The following is a 27,391-nucleotide window of genomic DNA, read 5'->3' on the forward strand; positions in this document are numbered from 1 at the left end:
AGTGACTCCAGGAAGTGAGTTTAAAATTCCATTCATTAGCTCTTCCATAATTGTGATCTTTTTAGGACTGTTGTATATGGTCGTTGCCTTCTTTTGAGATCTTGGCTGCTTGTTTTGTTTTTTCACGACTTTCTCTGTTGCTGGCTGCTGTTAGTCAGTCAGTCTACATGGCAGGCTCTATGTTCCTTTCTGTATTCTTTCTGGTCTTTTTTGAAAATCATGTAACCATTGTGTATGGTTCGTTGGTATGTAGTTTTCACTGTGTATAAACTACAAGTAATGGGATCTAAGTTAGGTGCAGAGGGCTGTAAGTAAAATATTGACAATATTTCTAGTATCTGGTCATCTAGTTAGATTTATTGTCAGAACCAGTGGAAGTCTTTTAGGCATTTCCTTCTCTTTTATGAGGGGAAATAACTTTTTTAAGATATTCTAAGACATGTCCACACCATCACATTTCAGATAAAAACCCTTAGCTGTAAGTTTCCCTGCTGTGTGAGACCTCTGACCTAAGTCATTCATATACTTTTCTCCACTATGTAAACATTTAAATACAGTGTAGCCAGTGTGGGTAGTGAAGTGGTTCCAATTGTGTAGGTGGAAAGATAAGACATTTCGTGCTTTGGCAAAGCATATGTCCCGCAGGCAAGATACAACAAGCACTGATTGGGTTAGCAAGCTGCGTTTTGGTTTAATTCTCCATAAATGTGCATTGCAGGTCATCTTTCAATTCCTTAGACTCGTGAAAACAATTTAAACTACAAATAAACACATAAGCAGTGTAAATACAGAAACCACACATACACACAGGCCTCTCTTTGGTGAGTATGCTGTGGGCATAGATGAATCACACTCACATAGTTTGCATCTGTGAGATTCATGTGAACTTTAAGGCTACCAGACCTCAGTGCAAAAATAGATACCCTTCAAAGGCTTTATAGCTTCCAAGAATTGTTCATGTGGAAACCAAATGAAGATGCTGGTTCCCATGATAGAGGCCTCACATCTACAACAGAGGATGCTGAGTAGTTCCAGCCAAATACTTGAAAGTGTGAACTTTTTCATCTGCGTTTGAAGTATATGATTATAGTGTGTGGATTTTGTGTATGTGTGTGCACATATGTGCACATGTGTGTCTCTGCATGTGCGCGTGTGAGGTTGTCTATGTACATACATGTATGTGTGCAGAGGATAGAGGTCAATATTGGGTATCCTCCTCAATCACTCTCCACCTTATTTTTTTTAATATTTTATTTATTATTTTATTATTTTTTTATTTTATGTGTATGAGTATATTGCCTGCATGTATATGAGTGCACCTGTGTCACGCAATGCCACGGAGGTCAGAAGAGGGCTTCGGATTCCCCTGGAACTGGAGTTAAGTATGGTTCATAGCCACCATGTGGCTTCTGGGAATCGAACCCAGGTCCCCTGCAAGAGCAGTCAGTGCCCTTAACCATTGAGCCATCTCTCCAGCCCCTCCACCTTATTTTTTAAGACAGTCTCTCATTGAACCTGGAGCTCTAATTTGTCTAGACTTAGAAGCCCCAGAAATCCTCCTTTCTCTGCCTCCCAACACTGGGATTACAGGTGTTTGCTGCTGTGCCTGCCTTTTTATATGGGTGCTAAGGATCCAAACTCAGGTCTTTATGATTGTACGGGAAGCATTTTACCATCTGAGCCATCTCCCCAACCCCTATTCTATTATATTTTTAAATTATTACTTTGGTGTTGCTGGGAATTGAACCCAGGGCCTTGTACATGATAGGTAAGTACTTGACCACTATGCATATCCAAGATATTATTGTAATTGGGATTCTGGATTGTTGTTGTATAAGCACTTAGCTTTAAGCACTACAGTTTAGCCTTCTGGAGATCAAATCATGCTTCAGATTACAACGGGAGCCTCTACTGATGCTCTCTGCATGTCCTTTCTAATCTCACATCTAAATTGCACTGGGATGGGTTGTAAAGATGTGCACAGGGGAACCTCCATCTGCTTTTCTCCTTTGAGAGGGGTTTGTGAGTGAGCTCAGCTAATGGGAATAGGATAATTGTGTTCTAAGAGCCTCTTGTTCTGTGGAGTGTTTGACTTATTGACCAACACTCAGCATTCAAAATGTAAATTTGAGTAAGTCCATAAAAATTGAGCCGCAGAAGCACAGGACTTGAGGGATGATGCCTCTCCTGAGTGTTTTCTGGAGTGATATTATGGTAGGAAGTGCCCCTGATAATGCAGTTATGAGGACATGCTTGCAACTTCAGCCATGCCCCCAGAGAAGCACTTAATCTAGGATGACACATTTGGGGTTGATTTACTAGACTGTGTTTTCTTTCAGTGAATTTACATCTTCATTGATTTTCATTTTCTCCCTTAGTTTCTGTGAAACATATAAGTGTGAGTTTATTTCTATTTTACACTTTGAGGGAAACATTGAAACCTTAAGTAACTCATCTAGAACTTAAGCTTTCTTTTCAAATATGCTAATCTGTAGTCTATTTACCACCCATTCTTGAGTTCAAATGAGAATGGTGTGTCTGCTCTTTCATGGAATATGAGTTTATACTTGAGGCATAATTGAACCTAGCAAAACCAGGAAATGATCTGTCAGAAGTCATGTCCTTGGTTTTATTGATGACATTCTTCTGTCGCATACTATCCGGACAGAAGTAGCTCAGATTTATAACCCAGCCTTATCAGCGTGAAGCGCTACGGGGATTAAGAAGCTGTAATACCTCACAGCCAGACAGTGTCCTTTGGCTTCCATTCCACCAAGGACTCTCCATAGTCCCTCATCTTTCGGGTTACTGTGTTCTGGTCACCTACCCTCTCTCCATCTCATGTTCATCTGCACCCATCATAGTGTTAAGTATTTGTGCAAACCTAGGAGAGATTTTTTTTCTTTTGTGAGCCTTTGAGGAGACTGTCCTTGGCTTCAGTTATGTCTTTGCTAACGTCACAACCACATCTTCGATCAGTTTTACTGGATTCTGGTTAAAAAGCCTTTATTTCCCCGTCCCTTCACTCTCATCTCTGCAACCCCCGAAAGAGATGACGCCACAGGTTTGTGTGTGTTTCCTCACTTGGGGTTTGTTTTGGGAAGGGTTGGCTGATTTTGTATGTTTGTTTTCTTTGCTCTCTTTTGCATTGCTAGGGATGGAGCCACATCCTCGAGAATGCTAGCGAACATTCGCCACTGAGCTATACCCCAGCCAGGTGCTCACAGTTTCTCCACTTTACTATCCTCATGTTTTCCCCAGTCCCGTTCAGTTAGCACCTCTGAGATTCAACTCCCTACTCTCTTTCTTCTCTATTTTTTTTATATTTCCCATTAAAATCCTCTAATTGTTCCTGACCAGGTCCCATGTGTCACCAGGTCAGTTGAACCTCAATACTCCCTAGTGTGACCCTCTTCTTTACAGATGAAAATACCCTTTTCAGGAGTTTGTTTTATATATTTATATGCATAATTTATTTCATAAAACATTTATTTTTCTGTTTAAAGAACCACTTCTTTTCTTGTGCCAGCCATATATGTTGTTTGTGTACCGTTTAATACAATTAAGAAAAGAAAAACAGCATATTCTTACTACTAAACATGAGGACTCAGTCACTCACATATCAAAAGGCACCACCCATCATGACCCTCCATAGAGAAGGCACTCCAGGATTCCTTCAGATAGCTTCAGCTAATTTGAGCCCCTCACCTGGGAGTCTCTACCCTGGCCCTATTGTGGTTTCCTATCACACTTGGCACCTCTCAGAACTGAAAGGATCCGTGCAGTGTAAGGTTGACAGTTCATCCTCCTCATAGGGAAAAAAAAATAAAACAGCCTTAAAGCCCACCTTAACTTTCCTTAACAGCCCTGTGCCACTGAGCCTACACGCAATTAAATACCTTATGCATTGAAAGTCTTTCATTTGTGAACATTTACACCATCTTTCTCTTGTTTTTAGTTATACTAGTTCCTGTTTGCCATTGCCAACTGAAGATCCTGAAAGATTTAGCTAAACTTGAAAGGTTTCTAAAGTTCAAGTAAATCCTGTGCCTGTAGCATTTTTTTTTTAACTTGGAGTGAGACCAACAGGTTAGCGGAAGGATTGGGACTTAGTCTCTCAGAGGATCACACGGCCCAGCAATGATTACAGCTTTCCTCAGCAGCACTCAGGCCTCTGTTCAATGATCCACTGCCAAGTGTTATCCCAGATGGATGTCAAGCATCTCCTCTTCATTTGTAGACTCCACAGTCACCCTTACTGAAAACTGGACATGGTTTGCCTGCCTTTGATCTTTGTACACATCTCATCCCTGTTGTTCCTGTCAGATCCCTCACCGCACTGTGACACCCTTATGGAGGAGTTCATAATCTGTGGAAACCAAAGGATTTGATCCCTTTCATTGAGGCTGGGTTCTTTTTTCCTCTGTAGTGTTTTCATCTGGCTTAAACTTTAGTTTCACTACTAGCTATTTACTCCCACCCTCGTTCTGACAGGGAAAACAGAAATAAAATAGTCCTGCATTGTCATCCATCAACATTACACCTCTGCTCTCCAGCATCCAATTAGTCTCTTGTTCAATCACTTCAGTTTTTCAGTTAAGACTGAAGAAGGTCATTTCTGTTGTCTTTGCCATATTCTGTAAGGACACATCTATTCTGGGCTTTAGCCTTGTGAACATTTTTGATACATTGGTAAAACTATCTTTGGCCAATTTCTCAGTAGAAGTATTGGGGTCTTCATATAACCAACCCCACACTAGTATTCTGAATGTTTTCAGATTGGAAAAAATAGAAAACGCAGAGTGTATCTTTTCACTTATAAATGTTAGAGAGGTTCCTGTGTTTGAAACCTTCCCACTAGGAAAGCTGTAGGGGCAGCAACATTCTACAGAGATGAATTAAAACTCAGCTTAACTTCTGGAAGGTCAAGGAAGGATAAGAAACTATAAAGCTGAGACATGGAAACTCTGATTCTCAAGTGTATTCTGGGCCCTGCCTGCCATGCCAAGAAGCTGAACAGAGACACACATAGACAGAGGATAAGGCAGAGTAGTACACTCTTTAAGTAATAAAGTCAGACCTTAAATCCCGGTGCAAGGACGTGTCGGGCTGAGCCTGACTAGGATATGTCAGTATCTTCTTTTATCTAATCAGGTCCAGGCTATAGAACCAGAATAGCCAGTTTGCCTCTTTCCTTCTAACCCTGGTGATGAGAGATCGTTCTAAAGAAACAGCAAGCACAAACACAAATGAGAATCAGAACAAGAAAATCCCCAAGCTCTGCATCAGAACTGGTAGAATCAAGGTAGTGGGTGCACAGAGTGAGCTGGAAAACTCAGAGAAGAGCTGGAATGAAGGAGGCCATAAAGGAAGGAGGGAGGAAAGATAGCCTGGCTTTCTCCCATGCAGCTCCCTTTCTAGCATCAATGTCCTTATACTGCTTATATGTCTACTTATACATCTCAGAAAAGAAGAAGGAATCAGAGAGATGGTCTGGTGGAACCTGTTCCCAAAGGGAAAAAAACCTTGATTTTTCATCCCATGAGGCTTCCGAAGTGGAAGATGAGGCTCCCAGGAATAAAACCTTAGCTATGGCTCGGTCAAGTGCATTGATGCTGAGTCAGACCCACATGTGGCAGGACGGTGAAAAAATGTTAGGAACCATTCCTCCCCAGTCACGCTTGGTAATTTGTTCCATAAATACCTAATCTTGCGGGATAACAAAACTGATTAGCATGCTAAAAGCCCAGAAGGGTCCCCCAAACAAAGGAAAATATTCCCTAAATTCTTCTTAATAATAAAGAATTTTATTTTATTTTATTTTATTTTATTTTATTATTTCATGATTTTGCCACTCAAACCGACTGTTCTGGTTCTATACCCTGGACCTGATGAGACAAAAAAGACACTGACATATCCTTTGTAGGAGCAAACCTAAATTCACTGTTTTATTCTGTAAACTCAGAGTGCGCCAGGGACATGAGAGAGAAGATGGGTAGGGGATGGCATTTTCCATGTTCTCCCTTATGTTGGGTCTCAGCTCTGGTTTTCTCCTCCTTTTTCCTGCTTGCATTTCCTGGAACACTCATTTCAAGTCCATAATTTTCACTATCAAGTGTTGTCCTAGCCCTGACCTCATTCCTGGGTACCACTCCCGGTTTCCAACTGTGCATTCAGTGGCCCTTCCACCTGACTTCGGCTTCATTCCCTGAGTTACACATGCCCAGAATGCACTGCTTCCCTCCAGCCTGGCCTGCCGGCCTCACCCCTGCTGTGCATGGCATCATCTTCCAGCCGGGAAGCTCAACATGTCCTCGAGCTTTTTCTTCTTTACCTCCCACACTGGAAAAAAAAAAAAAAAAAAAAGTGATGTATTTTCTCTTAGGAATTTTCAGTTTCCAGACATATTCCAGGATCATTTTGCATTAAATAATTGGAAGAGCCTCAGGTAAATGGTGGTTGAGTAGAATGCTATCAGGGAAAGGGGATTTGGCATGGGGGCCTTTATAGCTGTTAAAATAAAACTTGAAATTACATAGATGTACCCCGGGCATGGTGGTGCATGCCTTTGTGAGATCGAGGCCAGCCTGGTCTACATAGTGAATTCCAGGCCACCCGGGGCTACAGGGAGACCCTGTCTTAAAAAAACTAAAAACAAAACAAAACAAAAAATAAATTACAGGTATGCTTGGAAAAGTACTAAAGAGACTCTGGCATTACTACTGTTAATTTTAATGTGGAATTTTAAAAGCTATTGATTAAGGAAAGCTCCCATTCTCCCCTGTAGACTGTCCATCTTTTCTGTGGGCTTGTAGAGAAATCTCAACACATGACTAGAAATAGCAATGGAGATCAACATACTGTTTTATCATTAAAGCCTAAGCAAGGTCACTAAATTCAGTTTTTATTTCACATAGTTCACTAGGACCCCAGTTATGGATAGTTATCATTGTGTACAAAATAACAACATTCCAAATAATGGACAGTTCTTGTTTGAGTTTTGCAAATGAGTTCCTTTAAGGACTTGTTAACCATCACTGAAAAAGCAATATTGAGCCAGGCATGGTGGCACACGCCTTTTAATCCCAGCACTCGGGAGGCAGAGGCAGGCGGATCTCTGTCAGTTCAAGGCCAGCCTGGTCTACATAGTGAGTTCCAGGACAGCTGGGGCTACAGGGAGACTCGGGGGGGGGGGAGCAATATTGAAAGTCCTTTTGCACATCTACTCATTTAGCTCAAAGAGAGTGATATTGTCCTTTATCAAGTGTGGGGGCAAGAACTGAGTCTCAGAGTGGCTAACCCACTTTCCAAGCACGGTTCATAGTTTGAAGTCATCTTCAAACAGCTTTGATTACTTTCAACTCCACCCAGCCAGCTCCCAAACCCAACTGAATGGGTCGTGGTCAGTGGATCAGAGATGTTCTTCCTGGGCTTCTGTTAGGCAAACAGCTGACATGGGATGCTAGCCACTAAGTGGAACCAGAGGAGACCTTACAGGTCTGGCTGGTAGCAGCATCTGGTCTGTGTGATCTACCGGTGGGCTGGCCACTCTTGCCCTGCCAGTAGAATATGTATGTTATCTTCAACAGGGGCAGCAGGAAGTAGAGAATGCCCTGTTTGCTGTAGGCTATAGCATTTTTCTCAGTCCGTTATACAGGGCAGATCTAATTGTTCATGCTTCTAGCTCTGCCTTCAAGCAACAGATATAGTCCCTGATTTATAGCATTATAAAGAAAGAACAATGAAGGACCCCTCAAATTCTTGTCAAATGAATATAGACAAAGTTCTTTCATGTCCTTTTGAAGAATTCTAGGGATGGAGAGCAATGGGTTTCTGTCAGATGTGTAATGCGAAGACCAGAAAATTCATTTCCCATTTCCCACCACACAGTCTTAGTGATTTGATTTAAATAAAATTTCCTCCTGTTTGTTTCCCTCTGACCATGAAGAACTGGTCACCCACTGTTCTCTGAACAAAACCATTTCAAATGTGTGAAGGAGGATGTGATCCAATCATTTCTCCTTCTTCACTTACCTCAGGCAGAAATACCGCAATTGTTTTAACTGCCCATGGAACATCTATTTTCCACTCCTTGAATTGTTTTTATTTCTCTTCTTGGGGCTCTGCCCAGTTGTTTCCATTGCACTGCCACTTTAAAGTAAAGAGATCAGAAATGGACACAAATCTAACAAGGGCGTGACTGATGCAGAATATTACTAAAGAGATTGCTTCCCAGACTCTGCATGTCCTACCTGCCTTGACACATACAGTCAGCTACTGTAGTCATCAGTCATTTAAAAAGAAAGAAAGAAAGAAAGAAAGAAAGAAAGAAAGAAAGAAAGAAAGAAAGAAAAAAGGAAAGAAAGAAAAGATTATCCTATTCCAAAAATGGAGAGAGAAAAATAAATACCTTTGGTAGTCACACCCAATCTGACTACTTGCTTTGAGAAGAGTGAATTGCTTTGAGACTTGGGAAGCGGTTGGGCACATTTGTGCTGAGGAACTCTGTGGTGCTGTGAATTTTAGTCACTGACCCTGCACGGAGGACCCAATGACATAAATGGAAAATGAAGCGTTAAGAGTTCAATGTATGTTTTGAAATCTAAGCAGACAAGCACAACTTTATCCAGCAAGGGGACTCTAAAACAGTGCCGAGTAAGAATTCACAGTTGAAGTCACAGTGGGATTTTCAGAAGTAAATTTAATTTGAATTCTGTAGTCCTTTAAGGGAAAGTTGGGAATATAAAATAGCACAGCCCCTTTCGGAAAATCAGTTGCTGGTTCTTCAAAAGGTTAAATGTAGAACTGCCACGTGACTCAGCAATTCACTCCTAGTTGTACCCAAGAGAACAGAAAACATGTCCATGCAAAAACATGTATATACATGTTCATATAGCATCATCGTTTGCAACAGCAAAAAAGGAGTGAGTGAAGTGGAGAAGGGGGTACCCCAAATGTCCATCGACTGATAAGTGGTTAAACAGAATGTGGCGTAGTGATAGGATGGGATGAAGCGCTCGTGCATGCCGTAACATGAATGTGCCTTGGAAACATGCCTAGTGAATGAAACTGACAATAAAAAGACATATTGTATGATTCCATTTATATTATGTGTTCAGAATAGAGAAATCCATAGGGACAAAAAGTAAATGAGTGGTTGGCAGAGCTAGAAAGAGGGAAAATGAAGAACGACTTCTAATTTATGCGAGCAATGAGGTCTTATTTGGGGAATGAATCATTTCTGAGATGATAAAGATACCTTAAAAATAAAAGAAATAATGATTATCTTTCAATCTTGTGGATATAGTAAAAACTACTGAAATGTGCACTTCAGCAGGTGAATTTTACATTAAGTGGGTTATACTTCAAAAACAAACTACCATAAAATTAATATGCAGATGAACCCTTTGACTTTTTCAAATAATAAGCACCTTGAAAACTTTTAAGACCGTGAGTCTTTTACCTGATCTGGAAAATTTTGTGTATTGGGTTTGTGTGCTGTCGGTGTGGCTTGTGAAGAAGGCAAGGAACACTGGTCCCACTGATCCTCTGTGACTAGCCACTTATTTTTGCCGCTGCCTCAACATCTGAATGTTTCTCTGTGTACATGTCTTATGAATATCCTTCCTGAAGAACTTGTGGATTTGAAATTTTCTTAAATAAACCTTCCTGTTGGCACACTTTCTTTGGTAGCCATTCCAAGAATGGACTGACTAGGAACCCACCCAAACCAGTTTCCAGCTCCTGGTTTTTGGCTATTTTTGACACCTCTAATTAGCCTCTGCAGCCTGGCTGTCCTCGGGCAGGAATAACCCCAGCTTGCTCTGGCAGCTGCCCTGCTTTCCTTCCCAGCAACACTTCTCTAATCTTTTGAAGGAGACGGGCCGCTTCTGCTGCATTGGAACAGAATCTGCAAGGCCTGATGCTTTTGGACAGAATGGATGCCTCCCGCTCGCACCTTGGAATTGATATACACTGACAAAAAGGGTTTTCCGAATGGCTTCTCTCTGTCACCTTGTACCAGATTTTCTCCTTCATTCTGGAAATGTGCAGTTTAATGTTGCGTTTCGAATCACTTTCAGCTGAAAAGTGTGTAATGGAATCAGGGCATCCCATGAATACGCTCCCTTTGCAGCTCTACCTTCCAAGGGGACTGGATGACAACAGGAATTATATCAGGGGCCTTGCTCAGTAATGGATTCCTCATCCTTTTTGATTTAAGAGAGGCAGTGAGGGTGGCTTTTCCCATCCTGGTGCTCCTGAATTTGGTTTTATTTATTGGGATCTAAATTATGGTAATTACCACCTGCTGGGAAGAAAAGTAGTAACTAGAGTAATTGCAGGTATTTGCCTACCCCACTTCCTTCCCAGAGAGTTTCAGTGTAGGACCTGATAACCACCTGCAAAGTCATCAGTCCCCACACCCCTTCTTTTCATAGGCAAGGCACCAAGGCTCAGAGTTAGATACTGATGTGAACCAGGCACCAAGAAATTCTGATCTCCAGACCTGTATTGTTTCCATGCCAGCACCAGCCTCCTCGGCACCAGGTACTCACATATGAGCCCTGAGTGTTTGAAGCTGGAAGGAGGTTGGACTGTTAGCCTTTGCCCCAGTCTTTCATTTAATGCTTTGGTATTTAAATGCATTGTGGCTTACAACCCATCCAGGCCTTATGCCACAGACCTATAATCACAGCTACTCAGGAGGCTGAGGCAGGAAGATTTTAAGTTCAGAGTAAGTTCAAGGCCAGCCTGGGGAATTTGTGAGACACTGTCTCAAAACTCAAAAAGTAAAAATGGGCTGGAATATAAGTCAGTTAGAGCACTTGTCTAGCTTGTGTGCATCCTAGGTTTAATCCTCAGTATCATACATACAAAAAGAAAAAAGGTGGTTGGAGGCAGAGGCAGGGGACAGCATACTGCAGACCCTTCCTCCAGTGCCTTCGAGTTTCTGCATTGACACACATTTAACTACATCCAGCTGCGGGACTGGATGAGTGCCTAATGATTAGCAATGGCAATGAAATTCTGTCCTACCAGGAGTCCTTCAAACCATAGCCTCGTGACACTTGACTTTGCTGTCTAGCAAATGCCCATGTGCGGAGGAGAAGCAAGGTGTGACAAGGTGAAGCAATTTGGTTTGGATGGTGACTTCAGGGCCAAGCCGATCCTCAGCTTTGTCTTGCTTTGAGGATTTGTAATGCCTTTTCCTGTGTGGAAACTAGACTCTCAGACACTGTTACCTGCTTCTCAAACCCAGCAACTGGCCGTTTTGGACTCCTTTCCCATTCGTGCTCTACAGAGAAACTCAACTTCTGAGCTTGCTTCTCTCTTCCTCTTCCCCTCCTACCCACTTTCACATATACACAAACACATACACACATGCAAACGTGTGCACACTTAGGTAAAACTTTCTTGAAGCTGATCAGCAATATACTTATTCATTGTTCCCATGTCATGCTTATTTGTAGAATTGTTTGACTGAATTTGGGGGTTTAGTTTTGGTTTTTGGTTTTAAAGCAAATGGTTTTAGCTTGAGGGACAGAGAGCTAGAAGGCAAAGAACCGGGCTGGAAGGTGGTAGATGGAATGTGCGCTGGCAACAGGGCAGAGGCTGCAGAAAGCCCTGTTGAGGGACTCCTGCCCTGCTGCACTTCATTCTCCCAGCTTCATCATCCTCTGACCTCTCAGTTTTCAACTCTTCCCTGAATCTGAAGCTTTTGCTCTTGCCATGGCTGATCACATAGGAGGTCTCCAGTTGACCGGGGCAACTGCTTCTGGGAGAAGGTTAGAAATGGTCAGGGGTCTGAATGAGCCACTGTTCAAACCTGGTAGCACCCTGGAAAGTGACAGGACAGCTTTCCTCATCGTGACTCTTAACACACAGCATCAAATCATCCCTCAGTACCCACAGGGACAGGTCCTGCAACATCCCTCCCCAAAGGACACCCAAATCTGAGGACATTCAAGTAGCTTATGTGGAGTAGCACAGTATTTTCATATAACCTATGCACGTCCTTCCACACACTTTACATATCTACACTATTTATAATACCTAACTGCACTATAAAGAGTTGCAATACTATATGGTTTAAGGAATAATGGCAAGAAGAGGCATGCACATGTGCAGTGTAGAGACACTCACCCCCCCAAAAAAAAATATTTCTATCCATAGTAGATGAGTCTGTGAATATAGAACCTGTGCGTTTGATGCGGAGGGCCAACTGTCTGTTGAGTTTTGCTTGCCCTGAAACAAAGGGAATATCTTCTAAGCAAGGAAAGTGTAAGCAGCTGTTTGCAGCCTCCCGGTGAGACGATCTCCCACAGCCTTCCTTCCCAGGCCCTTAGTGGTGGCGGAGTAGCTAAGTGCCGTGAGATGAGTACCTGAGTTGGGTGCTTTTCCTTTGCTTTATTAGCATCGCCGATTTAACACATTGAAACTCCTCTGTGGCTGCTTGATAAGTCACACATGGATAAATGCTGCCACTACCTATGGGCACAGCTGCAAGTCGGTCCTTAGATCTCCAGAAAGGCGTTTGTATCAGACAGGGAGACAGATCACTCAAGCTGGAGGGTGGGGTCGTCCCTGTAGAAATCCTTTTGGCTGAGATTAATGGGAGCCAGCCATCAGCAAATGATCACCCCGTTAATCTCTCAAAACCTCTTTTTGTACTGTTTATTTTTTTTAACACAGTTGCCAACTCGGAACCCCCCTCTTACAGGTCCCCTCCTAAAACAGGTGGCAGAAATGTACAGACATTTTCAAACTTAACAAGTTCAAATTTTTACAACAAATTTTGGCTGCTGGCTTTTCAGTTTATGGCTCCTGACAAACCTTTGCATTTGTGCCTAAGTGTGAAGAAAGGACCCCTGAGAGGTCGGGGGTTGGGCCACTGGACAGAATTTATGGACTAGTGTTTGGGGCACCCAGGCACCCAAAGATTGGTAGTTTTCAAAGATGAGTACAGGTTAAAGAGAACTTAAGGGAGTATGTAGCCAAATCTGAGCAGAGACCTTCCTCCCTGAATTTACAAAAGGAATACATTTCCTATTACAGTCTCATAGACACGATATAAAGGGAAATTAACCATCCCCCCCATATCCATACTGTCTCACCTCTCATTCAGACATAATTTCATACTAGCAAGCTGCCAGGGGCAATGCAATCATCAAGACTTTATTCACTTCAGTCCTGCAAGCAAGAAGAAGGAAAAGAACTTTGCTGGTTCACAGTCTTCCATTTACCCCTCGGCCAGCCCTGGGTGATACCCACACTGGCACTGGTGGAGGCTCTGCCAGCTCATACACAGTGTGCTGGGCACTGGATAAAGGGAAGCTCAGAACTAAAGGCTCCTGCCATTTTATTCAGCAGAGGCTGGGAAGGGAGGTGGAAGCCAGAGGACTAGAAGTGGAAAAAACCGAATCAGTGGAAAGAGGTATCTCAGCTCTACCAAGCTCAGAATGCAGGTGCATAGGAGGGCACAGGAGCAGGATGTTGACCATGGCTGCCTGGAGGTCACCGTGCACTCACTTGAGCACCAAGGTTGGGCAAGGAGGACCTACCAGGCGAAGCCTCTTCAGTTGCCTACAGTTGGGCCTGTAGGATCACACGCAAGACTTTAGCCTGCGATCAGACACCATATGTATGGAGAAATCTGTACATAACTTCTGCCATTACAAAGTCAAATTACACATGCCGTACTCTGCGTCCTGCTTTTCTTGCTTGCTCTATCGGGGATGCTTCCATGACCATGTACAAACTAATCCATTCAGCAATTCCTCTTCTGATAGTCAAGACATATTTCGAGACTGCCAGAACAAGTAACGCAAGCGCATGAATTCGTGTATGTGCATCCTGTGTACTGTGTCTTTCAGTTCTTTGGAATTCATTCCCCAAAGTGACCTGGCTAAACCATTGACTATGTCATTATAATTTTAATACATTTAGAAATACAATAATTTCCATTAATTAGGAGAATAAGTGTTCTCACCCCTTTGAGAATGACTATATAATACTCTTTGATTTATCTGTATTTTATATGTACGAGTATTTTGCCTGCGTGTAAGAGTACCATGTGTGGGTAGTGCCCACAGAGGCTAGAAGAGGGATTCGGATCCCCTGGAACTGGAGTTAAAGACTGTCCTTAGCTGCCATGTGAGTGTTGGGAGCCAAACCTGGGTTCTCTTCAAGAGCATCCAGTGCTCTTAACTGCTGAGCTATTTCTCCAGCCCCTGTAATACTATTTTTAGATGTTTTCCAATATTACTTTGGTTTTGATATGCATTTTCCCATACTGTTGAGGGTCAGCATCTTTTCAAGTGTTCAATGAACGTTTGCTTTTTCCCTTCTCTGTATTGCTTGATCAACTGTTCTGTTTTTTGTTGTTGTTGTTTTGTTTTGTTTTGCTTTGCTTTGTTTTATTTTCCTTGTCTTTTGCTTGCTTGTTTATCAAATGCCATTTGGGGCTTTGTCAGTCCTGCTCTGTGGACATGACAGTCACTGTGATCTCCCTACGAGAAATCATAAAATGAACATTCCATTTACCCTTCCTTCCTCCCTCTTGACTACCTAATATTTTTACTCACAAAAGTAGCAAAAAGTGGGTGTTTTTCATTCTAAAATAGAACCTCAGAGGACTGAAGACACAGGATTTTCTAGAAATTGTTCTCCAAACTCAAAATTCCCTTCAAGAATAAATTGCCTTTATCCTCTCCTGTGGCTAATATTTGGGGATCAAGGTCATTGTCATCTAAAAAGCCGTTCAGATCTTTACGTCATAGTCTTCCATCCTTGCAGCTGACAGTCACTCACTGTGTCATAAATAACACCCATCTACATTAAAGTGAAGGTGTATAGTTTTCAGCTGCAGACTCTAAATGAAAGATAAATCTTAATATTGGGGAATGAGTTTAAGAATCATTCCCTCTATAAGGTAAGGGGTACCAGATGGGAGGTAGTTTCCAACCTCTAGTAATTTCCTCATTTAATCCTGATAATCCCTGGGTAGGTAAATGGAATATCATCCAAAATCTAACCAGAACAATAGGCACAGGTCCAGCCGAAGGACACCAGGCAGGTGCCAGCTCTCCTTGGCCCTTGTTACTGCTTCGCCTTTTGTTTTATTTTTAGCCTAATTTCCCTTTAAAAAGCATCCTGTAAAATAATGAAGAGGATACAAAGTGCAGGGTCTGTAGGGAGAAAATGTAGCTTTAAAAGTGTTCCTATTGATGGTTGAGGACGAGATTTGTGAGTCTCCACACCCATTCTATTCCCTTTGAAACTCCTTTTCTTGTGCTGCCCTATGCCAGTTTGGAGACCAGCACTCTGGCAAATTGATCTCAAGATCAGAGGGATGAAAGAAAGATCAAAAGGAAGCCTCATAGGAAGGGTACCAGAGCATCGGGACTGGGCAGGCTGACAGCCAAACATATCATTTTTTTTCTTTCTTTTCTTGAAACAGGGTTTCACTATGTAGCCCTGGCTGGTCTAGAACCTGCTATGTAGATCAGGCTGGCCTCTTACAGGTATCTGTCTGCCTATGGCTCCTGAGTCTTAGGATTAAAGGTGTATGCCACCACACCTGGCTTACATTGTCATCTCTAATCCACAGGTGACTTTTCTAGGAAGGATGTGATATAAAGTGAAGAATGTTCTGTATACAGGGATATTTGATATGATTACCTATTTAAGGAAGTAATTGGCTAGGCTTACTTGAACAATTACATCAGCATGGATGCAGACACCTCATATAAAATTTGAAATTTAGAAATGTAAGCGTGGTATAGTTGATGTCCTTGATACATTCTCCCTCCTCTGTCCCATGAGAAGACAGCCCTGCCTTGTTTTCCCTTGTCATTCAAGTTACTTCTTTGTAATGATATCCTCTTAGGGCAATGTTTCTTTTTTGTAAAACCATTGGAAAGGCTTATGAATTTCTGAAGGCTCAGACTATATACAATTACTAATTTTCTTACTAAGAAAAGAGTTGATTAGGGCTTCATTTCTGGATATTTCTACCCAAGTGCAGCTCAGTCTCTGGTCTCATAGTCCCATGCCTTAGAAGACAACTATAGCCCATCTGTCACCTGCCAGGCACAGAACGTTGGCGACTCAGAGACAATGACTTGGGGTTTGCCCAGAAAATATCCTCAGGGTAGTTAGAAGCAGTGTGGGTGCCAGCAATTGTAGTCAGGGTTGGTAAGAGCTCTAATTAAAAAAAAAATATATAGAGAATAGTGGTTAGCAGAGGCTGGAAGGATAGGGTAGAATAGAAGATGGTTAATGGGCACAGGGGTAACTGGATAGGAGGAACTATCCAGTTCCTTACTTTGACATAGTAAGATCAGTCTACCTCAGGACATTGCATATTCAAAATAGCTAGTAGAAAACATTGTGAGTGTTCCCATCACAAGAAGTAATAAATATTGGGGATGATGGCAGCAATTACTCTAATCTGATCCTTATATATTATACACAGATATTGAATATCACACTACCCACAAATATGTACGATTATTGTGCTAATTGTTTACAACCTCATTTTGCGCCTATGAGTCAGAGGTAGGCAGAAATGATGGGGGACAAACAGGCTCTGATGGAAATCCTGACCAAGACATAGCAATAGAAGTCAAGGAAAGATGGACTCATGTGCAACCAAGGAGGTGAAGCCTACAGGACAGGTGTCTGGTTGGACTTGTGGGGGAAAGGTATTGGAAATGGAATTTACATCTGAGTGGAAAGTAGTGCTATTCCATGAATCAGGGAATTCTGGGGGACAGATGTGCTGGGGCAGGGAGGGAGGGCAACACCAGATTGTCATTTTGGAACATTACTAAAATATGTAATCCCATGGGATAGCCTCATGGATACACCTGATAGCTGTTCTAAATTGAAGCCCAACAGCGATGTGCTGGCTGGAAGGACCATCTGAAATCTCAATATATAGATGTTGACACCATGCAATCATTCAGTAAATGTCAGGAGTTACATGAGCATCTTCACAAGCATGTAACCTTGGAGTCGTGTAGAGCCCACTTTAAGGGATCCCACATTTGGTTTAATGCCCTGATGTTGCCATCTTGAAGTTTTCAGTTGTGTGTATGTATGTGTGTGTGCACATATGCGTTCATGCACATGGAGGGGGGTAAACATGTACACTAGGAGGCCAGAGGTTGATGAATGTCTTCCTCAGTCCACTCTCCATCTTATTTTTAGAAGACAAGGTCTCTCACTGAACCTGGAGCTCACTGATTCAGCTAGGCTGGCTGGCCAGTGACCCCGGCGATCCTCCATCCTCAATTCCCCAGCTCTGGGATTACAGGTGCACACTGCTATGCCAGCTCTTTTACATAGGTGCTAGGCATCAAACTCGGGTCCTCATACTCTTGTGACAAGCACTTTACTGACTGAACCATCTCCCAGTTTCAAGTTTTTAATTTTTAAACAAGGAGCCTCGTGATTATATTTCACACTGGACCCTGAAATTATGTATCCCATTCTGCCTACCATGGCCTGACGCTATGTGCAGTGGGACTAGAACATGAGTCAAGTCAGACATGGTTGTTATTTTAGGAGCTTATACATTAGCATGGATGACAGACAGATCCTCAGTTGTGTGCTCCTCTGTATAGCAACAAGTGGCAGATTAAAGGGGCATGCAAGAGAGGAGTCTAGCTTAGCCTTAGGGGTAAGGAGCAATGAAACGAGATTGCCCACTGGGTGAGAGTAGTGAGACAAATTCCTCATCCCCAGAACCAGAGGAGAGTATGCCCTGAGAGGTAAAAGGGAACCTATATGAAGGAGGCGATCCCGAGAGCCAAGGTTGGGAGTGACTATCAAATTCTGCCATGGGATCTTAACAATGACATATCCAGTAGAGATCCAGTACAGAGCCAGTAGATTCTTCTGGCAAAAGCGGGATGGACAGGGAGACCAGAAGTGAATCCACCAGTGTTTGAGACATCAATGGGGAGTAAAGAAACAGGCTCTGAGAGTACATTGTTGTTAATGTGTGAGCCTTTCCTTAATAGGAAAAACGAGGATACTCTCTGAAGGCAGGTCTTAGACTAGGAGAGCAGTATGGATTTGGCTGTGACTTCATTTTGTGTGGTTTTAAACATACTGCTTTTGAGCATGGTTTTATGCTATGGAAAAGACTGTCACTGGAGAGAGAAACTGAAAATAAAGGAGACTAGGTGGTGAGAGGAGCTGCTGAGTTTCCAGTGGAGGGCTCTTGGACATGTAAAGTCAAGTCTGCAATACTTAACTGAGCATCCACTGCCTCTTGGCTCTGTTCTCTCCCTCATGTTCAAGGAAATTCTCCCAAGTTCTCCTGACTTCCTTTGATAAGTAATTTCATGGCAAGTGGTAGTTTGCCTTAATTAGCTTCCCTAAACTTTCCCATTTCCCTACATTTCTACTGTTTTTCCTTCTGAAGCCATTGAGTCTATAAAACCTGTAAGATTTGTGTTGTTCCCCACCCCCAACCTGTGCCCCTCCACTAGTTCCTGTGATGGTAGTGACTAGGGCACAGCTGCCACTGGTGCAGAGAGGTCAAGGATGGGGTCAAAACAGCCAAAGCCATGTGTAAGGATTGTTTCTAAGTCAGAGACTGCCTCTCCAAGGGCTTATTGGTACAAAAAAAATAGCAAGGTGTCCCCCAGTGCTGAGCTCATGAGAAGCATTTGCCGTGTTTGTGGGTCTTCCCTCAGAAGTGTATCAGGAAGGCTAGGGATACAGTTCAGTAAGAGTGCTTGCCTAGCATCAGACCTGGGTTTGATCCCCCAGTACCAGAAAAACAAAATGAGCTTAGAAGTTTGTCAGGTCTAAGATCTCTCCAGTGCCAAGGAGCTCTCAGGTTGGTAGAACATGCAACTCCCAGGCCACTTCCATTCATCATAAGAATGGCAAACTTCTACCACCACCAATCAATAAATCATTAGAAAGGGGCTGTCAGGAGCACTTTGGAGAGCTGGGAATATATGTCAGTGCTTGAGTGAGGCCCTAAGTTATTCCCATGACCCAACAAAGAAGCTGCAGCATCTCTGAGACAGGGGCTCTGTGGCTCTCAGTCCTACAGTCTCGCTGTAGGCACAGCTTTGGGGAACTCTACTCTCCCACGCCCTTGAGTGGACAGCAGCTCTTGGGCTCAGTTTTTTAGAGTGTGTGAATTTCATGAGCCTTAGGATAAGAGTGTCTTTTTCTGGACCCAGGACATTCACCTAGAAACTCAAAAGTCTAGATCAGAAGTATTTAGCTTCTAACGTGTTTATGAATTGCTTGAGAATTTTACCCCAGTGGAGATTCCGAGTCAAGAAGTCTGGCGTAGAGCCTGGAACTCTGTGTTGCTTTCATGTTCCCCGTTGAGTAACAAAAGTCTAGATTTGTACTGTCCAATACATTAGACGCTAGCCACATCAGACTATTTAAGATTAAATAACATTACAAATTTAGTTATTTGGCTGCACGTTAACCAGATGTCAAATGCTTAGTATGCACATGTAGCTGGGGGTAGCCATGTTGGACCATACAGAGCATATTACCATGATCACAGAAGGTTCTATTGGACAGCCCTGGACCAGAGTGAGTTCTGTTGCAACATTCATTCGTTCATCCATCCATTTTAATCACTGAGCGTTTGCTACATGGTGAGTAGGATGCGTGTTGCTAGGGCATTAAGGCAGTGGATCCAGGTAGCAGAAAAATCAAGCAAAATTATCCCAAGCTGACTACAATGCAGTACCTTGAAGACAGAGATACCCCCAACATGGTGAGGGCTCTGGAGATGGTAGCAGTGAGCCTGTGGCAGGTGGGAAGAGATGGAATCGCTCCTTTTAGTGCATGGTCTGTCTGTGGTTGTCCCAGAGTCAGGATCCTTAGAAGGTTTGGCTTCTGACAATGCATTTTCACCATTTCAGGGCCATAATCATCAGAAATGGAGAAATCATCCCCATGTCTTCGGAATTCACCCCTGAGACTGAGCGACAGCGACTTCAGTACCTGGTAAGTTGTGTAGGTCTGGCAGAGGACAGAGGTGTTGGGGATGGTGTCGGAGCTGTTTGAGAGGAGCACGTTGCTGGGACATGAGAGCAGACCCACCACAGTCAAACAACATATGGTATTAACTCCCCCACACACACCTTCTAGATCACACATCCTGGCTCTGTGTGTGATAACATACTCCACCTCCGTGAATTTATTATTGCGGCTGACTTTCTCCCATCTGCAAGTAACTACAGACACAATGTGCTCTACTTCTTACAAGCGTTCACTGTGCACACTGTGAAGCGCTGTTCTGAAGGATGCAGAAACCTTCTTCCCTGGTTTGTGACTCACTTGAGCTCTTGCAGTTTACCAGAAGCAACCTCTGCCCATGGGAACTGAGATCCCCGCTGACCTGCCATGACTTCACACTTAAATAGGAAAGCTCAGGTTCCTGGGGGACCATGCAAGTGTCCAAAAGTCTGTTTCTACACTGAAAAATGCACACTCCCTGTAGATCATCCTCTTTGGGGTAAAATTATGGGAGGGCTTGGAAGAGCTTTGCTCTATTCAAAAATCTCAGTTTTATGGAAAAGCAGAATAAAACTCTTTTCCTTGTCCTCAAATTCCAGAAACAGAGTGTGTTAGACTTTAAATCTCTGATAAAAATTGACTTTGATGCCATCCCAAATCCAAGTTACTTTGGGGTCAGCATCTCTGAGAACTAACCCTGCAGATGGAACTCAGTGGAAGAAATATTTTCAGCCTAGCAGGATTTCTTTCAAGACAACAGAGCTCCAGGAGTGACCGTAGTAGCTCTAATAAAAGAACAAACCCATGCTGCTCACAAAGGACTTTTCTGTCTCTGAGTCGCAGCAATGTGGATACTTGGGATTTTTTTTTATAAAGCATTTAAAAAAAATTTTTATATTCATTTATCTTTGTGTGCATGTGCACGCACGTGTGTGTGTGTGTGTGTGTGTGTGTGTGTGTGTGTGTGTGTGTAGCTGAGACGACACTCTGTGACGACAATCTGTGGGAATCAATTCTCTCCTCCATGTGGGTTCTAGGATCAGCCTCAGGTCGGGCTTGGCAGCAGATGTCTTTACCAGCTGAACCATCTTGCCAGCCTGACAGGATTTGATTCCTTTAAGAAAGTAACTATTCATGTTCCCTCAATTCCCTGGTGAATGTTTTGTTATAACTCAAGAATGTCAATGTGCTGGTTATCTGGTATATGAGATAATAAGAATCCAAAAGTAGCATAAAACCAATGCTCCACAGGGTGTGATGGCACATGCCTTTAGTCCCAGCACTTAGGAGGCAAAGGCAGCTGGATCTCTGTGAGACTGAGGCCAGCCTGATATACATACCAAGTTCCAGGCCATCTGAGGCTACAGGGAGACCCTGTCTCAAAAAACAAGCAGCAATAACAACAACAACAATAAAAACCAATGCTTCATCTTTTTATCCAATTCTTGTTTGTTTGGTTGGTTTTATATTTTTTTGAAACAGAATCTTAGCCCAGGCTGGCTTCAAACTTGTAGCAATCCTCCTGCCTCAACCTCTTTATTAATTATATATCTTGTTGCTGTGACAAAATGCCTTCACAAAAGCGACTTGATGAAGCAAGGGTTTATTTTGGTTCACAGTTCCAGTGTACAGTCCATCATGATATAGGTCATAGGGTAAGGACTTGAGACAACTGGTCACATTATATCCCAGGCAGGAAGAAAAGAGAAATGCATACTAGTTCTCAAATCACCTTCTACCTTTTATTGTATCCGGAGGTAAGTGTAGGTATCCCTACACCTTGACTAACCCATTCTAGAAAATACTTCACACATGCCCATTGATTTGTCCCCAAGGTGATTCTAAATCCCATCAAGTTGACAAGATGAACCACCACAGCCTCCCTCCCAAGAGCTGGGATTACAGGTGTAAGCTATCACACACAGCTTTCTAATATTTGTGGTACTGTCTTCGAGTGTATGTGCTTGAAGCCACCACTGGGAGATCCTGACTTTAGACCTTTTATTTTTTTGGTTGTCTGGGCAAGTTAAAAGGATGCTTTATTCTAGTCCTGACAATTGTTGCTCCGTGGCTAGATAGCTTTATGCAAGTCTCTTAACCTTTCCAGACCTTGATTTGTCACTTGTGAAATGTAAAGCTCATTGGGGGTATTCACCAAGGGCTCTGAGCTGCAAAGGTCCCTCCCAGTAAGTTCATGACAGCCGGCATCTCTGCACCTGTCTGGCTTTCTCTTTCTTCCAAGGCCATAAGTGATCTTAGCATAGACCTCACATACCCTGCCTAAAGCTTTTGGCTGCCCATGGTGTAAAGACTGCATGCCAGACTTGGGAGACTCAGAATCCTGGCCACTTCTCCAATGCTGTCTCCCTGTTGCCATCAGCACCCATCCTGAGGGGTCCCATGAATCAGTCAGATCTCTGTCTTCCCTTGCCAGCATACCCCACGGTCTCTCAGACCTATACACCTTTGGAATTTTGCTCTTCCTAGACAGTCTTTCCTGTCTCTGCCATGGAAATTCCTCCTCAGTTTTTAGATACCAGCACAAGTGGCATCTCCCCTAATTTTCTCGGGACATTAGCCCCCAGCGCTGGCACAGCAGTGTCCAGAGGCATGGCTCTCAATATACAGTGCTCATTGCTTTTTTCACATCTCTGGCTTCCTCTCCAAATTGAGTTCTGGAGAGTAGGCCCCTTACCTTAGTCACCTTGTATTGCTAATACTCAACCCAGCAGCTGGCACGGAGCAGAGTTGGACTGACTGAATGAAAGAGTTCTGGATCAGCAGCATATGGTGTTTTCCCTCTGCCTTTGCAAGGTTATTTCATCAGGGCATGAGGCCTTTGCATCCCTTGCACCCACATTAGCATCTCATCGCTCCCCATCCCCCATCAAAATCCATTTTTTCCTACTAGAGGCAATGAGTAACTAGGTTAATTTCTTGTACTTTTTAATTTTAAAATGATTTCATATTTTCATTACAAAAACAAACACTTTTAAAGGAGGATAAGAATGCTGAAATTATTTGGGGATAATAAGAATAAGATCATGCGGCTCTGTATCACTTCCACAAAGCACTTCGTCGGTCCCTAATCATCAATTATAGGGATAGAAAAATCTCAGAAGGCCTTGTAGGGATTAAATAAAATAATACATACAGAGTTCTTTTATGCTGTTTAGTCCTCATTGGCTCTTATGTGATAAATCAAAGTTTTGACTCTTCAAATATGTCTCGGTCTATCTAATCTAAAACAGAATGATGACAAGTAGCTGACTTGTAAACAATGGAAATTTGTTGCTCACAAGCCTGGAAGCTGTGAAGTCCAGGATAAAGGCCCTGGAAGTTTCAGAGTTTAGGGAGGACTCTCCTGCTTCACAGACAAGTGGATTCTTTTTTCAACCTCATGTGACCAAAGAGAGAAGGATATCCTTGAGCAACCTTTACCCCAACCCACCTCTCCACAGCCTTACCTTCCTGTACCATCCCATTAAGGGTCTGACCTCAGCATATGAAATTTGAGAGTATGCAGTCATCAGTCCAAAATCCTCCTGGCCTGCAAGCCATTTCACCCTGTTTTACTTAGGAAACACTTCTAATGTTGCTAAGATGAAGGAATATTTTGGAGTCTCTCCTGAACAATCTGTGTGACTACTATTAGTTCACAAAACTTAGCCTAATGTTAAATTTCTAAAAGATGAGAATATTACCAGTTTTCTTCTTAATTCCTACTCCTAAATCAGATAGATTTCTCTAGCTTATAACTAAAACTTTTCTCCTAGACATGAAGATTGGGCACAATCAGACTTTAAACTGCCCTAGTTGTCCAAGTTCTTATTCATTCCAGTCTAGGAATGTGTGCTTTGAAATGACCTGCTCCAATCATAGTAATCACACGATGTGAATATTTGTGGAAAAGTATTTGAGAAGGTTAGAATATTTTAACATAAGATAACCTTGAGGTGAAATCTTTATGATAAAATATTTGTGAGAATTAGGAGGTTGATAGCATAAAGTTTTGAAAATAGTCTCAGCTATGAGAGGAAAATCAGTATGACTTAGAATTCTCTCTCAGCCCAGCCATGAGCTGTGTGACTCCACCCCCTCCCATAACACATGTTCTCCAAAGGAAATGAAAAGTAACCCCGTAGCAATATACAACAGGTGCCCCTCAGCTTACAGTATGGCTCAGTCCCTTATAAACCCATCATAGTTGAACATACTCTAAGTCAAAATGCATTCAATATACCTAACTTACCAAACATAGTAACTAAGCTTTGCCTACCTCAGATGTGCTTGGCACACTTACATTATCCTACGATATGGGGAAGTGATGTAACAAACTGAGTGTAGTGGCACATGCCTGCAATCCCAGCATTTGGGAGGCAGAAACAAGAGGGTTGCTGCAATATTAAGGCCAGCCTGAGTTCCATAGCAAGACCTGTCTCAAAAAAAATAACAGGCTAGGTGTGGTCATGCACATCTTTAATCACAGCACTTGGGAAGCAGAAGCAGGTGGATTTCTGTGAGTTCAAGGCCAGCCTCATGTATACAGCAAATTCCAAGCCAGAAAACATACACAGTGAGATCCTAGGGGGAAAAAGACCAAAAACAGAACTCATCAACACAGTCTATTTTATAATATAATTAAGTGCTGACCATCTCAACACTTATTACACTTAATAAGCTACTGAAGTAAAAATCAGAATGGTTGTAAGGTATGCTTTTATGCCACGATAGACCCCAAAGATCATTAAGACCACCCATTGTAAGCCAGGGACCATCTGTATGGTTACTATCATAAGATTTAAATCACATCTTCTCACACTTATTTTTTTGAATATCTGTTCCCTTGATCTAATTGTGAGCCATTGGCGCGATGATGGGTGGAGTATCCTATTCCCTTGCATGATCTCATCCAGTTAGTACACTGATAGAAAATCAAATATCTTATTCTTGGTCAAATCAAATTTTCTGTTTATAGTGTGTGAAGAAATATTTGTGGTAGAATCATTAAAACTTCTCAGTCCCCAGCCACTTGTTTCAAGCAGCTTTCTGTAGTCCCAAGGCTCTCCGACTTATAGAAATGGATAATGGTCCTTGGGGAGTAGGGAGGGTGGTCAGAGTCCTTGTACACCAACCATTGTGATCTGCAGTGGAGATGTCTGTTCTTGGTGAGTACAGTCCAGATAGTCAGGGATTATAGAGCTGGAAGCAGACTGTAAGATGAGGAATGTGGCAGGCATGTTCATTTTGTTTGGTCCTGCATCCTGACCCCCAAGGTCCTTCACACAGCTCTTGGATAACATGAACTTTTTTTCATAGGTTCTCAGGCAGGGTGATTAATCAATTGGGCTTGTGGGTTTGACATTCACACAGAATGTGCCAGGTGTGTGATGAAGGAATCAGGGGCTCTACACTCTTGCCCCAGCAGCCAGAGAGAGCTGATGACCCCACAGGCATTAATAAGCCCTGCTCTTCTCTAATTAGGCTCTTTTTCTTTAATGTTTCCTGAGTGATTGAAATAAAATATGTAAGGGGTTCACGAAGCTAAACAAAATGTTTTGATGGAGTCGAAGTTCAACTAAGTGAGAAGCGGGTCTGGCTCATGGATGCTCCTGGGCAGAATTGAGTGCTTTGAGGCTATGGCCTCAAGGAAATCATCCCCACCTTTGCTTCAGGTGATAGCCAGAAATGAATCACCCTCAGGGGACCTCAGTACCCCTGAGGTATGAGAGAGAAGGCTCTCCCTCCATTCAGCCTAGACATACTTATAGACTCTGATTTGATTACATTAAGATGTGCTGGTATCATCAAAGCTTCAAATAATGTATTCCTGTCCTTGTAGAATAATCCATGTCTGCAGCTGTTTTCTATCAAGGGCAATGTACAGACAAGATGAAAGTGGGTTTCAGATACACATTTGATCACACAACTACAGCATTATCTGAGGTGATTGCCTGTGGTATCCTTGGAACCACACCAGCTCTGCTCAATCCTGGTTCTGTTGGTCTGCTGTCTTCTTGGTGCTGGACTTGGAGAGGCTTCCAGTGGGCGGTGTCCTGCCTCTGGCCTTACTGGGATTTGTCATGCTCAAGTTATCGTCACAATAGATTTCCTTAAGCCTGAACCTTCTTTTAAGACAGGAGGCCCTAATGGGGAGGTTCAAGTGTGCTTCTGAGTAAAAATGACAGACAGTCCGCTTCACCTTGACAACTGATTCCACCTGGTGACTCTGTTTTTTGTTAAAAGGCTTCTCTCTGATTTGTGCTTTAGCAGAACATCTGAATCCTGGCCAAAAAAAAAAGCACTCCAATTCCAGTTTCCTTCACGGTTTAACCCTGTCTCATAAAATCGCATGTGAGTTGCAGATTTTCTAATTAAACAGTGGCAGGCTAAAAACATTGTGGCATTTTCTTTTTCATATTTGCTATAGGTTCCCATGACTACATAGCCATGTTATTGTGAACCTTTCTTTTTTAAATTTTTAAAAATATTTTATTTTTTATTTTTAGTTTATATGTATGTGTGTGTTGCCCATATGTAGGTAAATGCACCCATGTTGCACACTGCCCATGGAGGACAGAAGAGGCTGTTGGATCCCCTGGAACTGGAGTTATGGACAGTTGTTAGCTGTCATGTGGGTGCTGGGATTCGAAACTGGGTCTTCTGCAAGAACAGTGTTCTTAACTGCTGAGCCATCTCTCCAGCCCCTATTATGAACCTTTCTTAAAAGCCACATATACCAGGCAGACTTTTATCAATTTTCAATTTGTAATAGTTTGCATATACCAACTTGGTTGTTGTTACTTTGAGATTTGTATGTGTGTTTCTAATTCATGTGTGTGGATACAGGTGCATATGTGCCATGGCACACGTGGAAGTCAGAGGACAATCTCAGGTGTCAATCCTTGCCTTCCATATTGTTTGAAAAGGATCCCTTTGTTGTTTTTCCAATGCATTTCCAGGGGTTCTGTGTATGCCTCTCATCTCCCTGTAGGAGCCCTGGAATTATGGATGCTGGTGATAAGCGTCTGGCTATCATTTAAGTCCTGGCACTTCGAACTCAGGTCCTTGCTCTTGTATAGCAGGTGCTCTTTTTTACCCACTGAGTCATCTTTCTAGCTCTACTTTGAGATTTTTTTTTTTTTGAGACAGGGTCTTCCTGTAGCCCCAGCTGGCTTGGAATTTGATTTGTAGACCACTCTGGTCTTGAAATCAGAGTTCACCTGCATCTGCCTCCAGGATGCTGGAACTTAATGTGTGCACCACCACACCTAGCAACTTTGAGATTTTTAAGGTTAAATTATATCTGAGAATTCCTCATGAAAGACACTAACCCAAACATATTAGGATTTCAGCCATTTCACAGTTTTCCTTCTCC

General features: G+C 42.6%; 1 protein-coding gene across 1 annotated transcript in view; it reads left to right on the forward strand.

Annotated features, from left to right (window-relative positions):
- The window catches only part of Ppm1h (protein phosphatase, Mg2+/Mn2+ dependent 1H), a 297,333-nt gene that overhangs the window by 177,923 nt on the left and 92,019 nt on the right, over nucleotides 1-27,391 (forward strand). Inside the window, exon 5 of the mRNA XM_008846139.3 lies at nucleotides 19,917-20,001. Within this exon, the coding sequence (XP_008844361.1) occupies nucleotides 19,917-20,001 (85 nt within the window). The remainder of the gene's footprint in view (nucleotides 1-19,916; nucleotides 20,002-27,391) is intronic.

This window comes from Nannospalax galili, unplaced genomic scaffold (genome assembly GCF_000622305.1).
Source record: "Nannospalax galili isolate Female #2095 unplaced genomic scaffold, S.galili_v1.0 scaffold202, whole genome shotgun sequence".
In the NCBI taxonomy this organism is placed as follows: Eukaryota; Metazoa; Chordata; class Mammalia; order Rodentia; family Spalacidae; genus Nannospalax; species Nannospalax galili.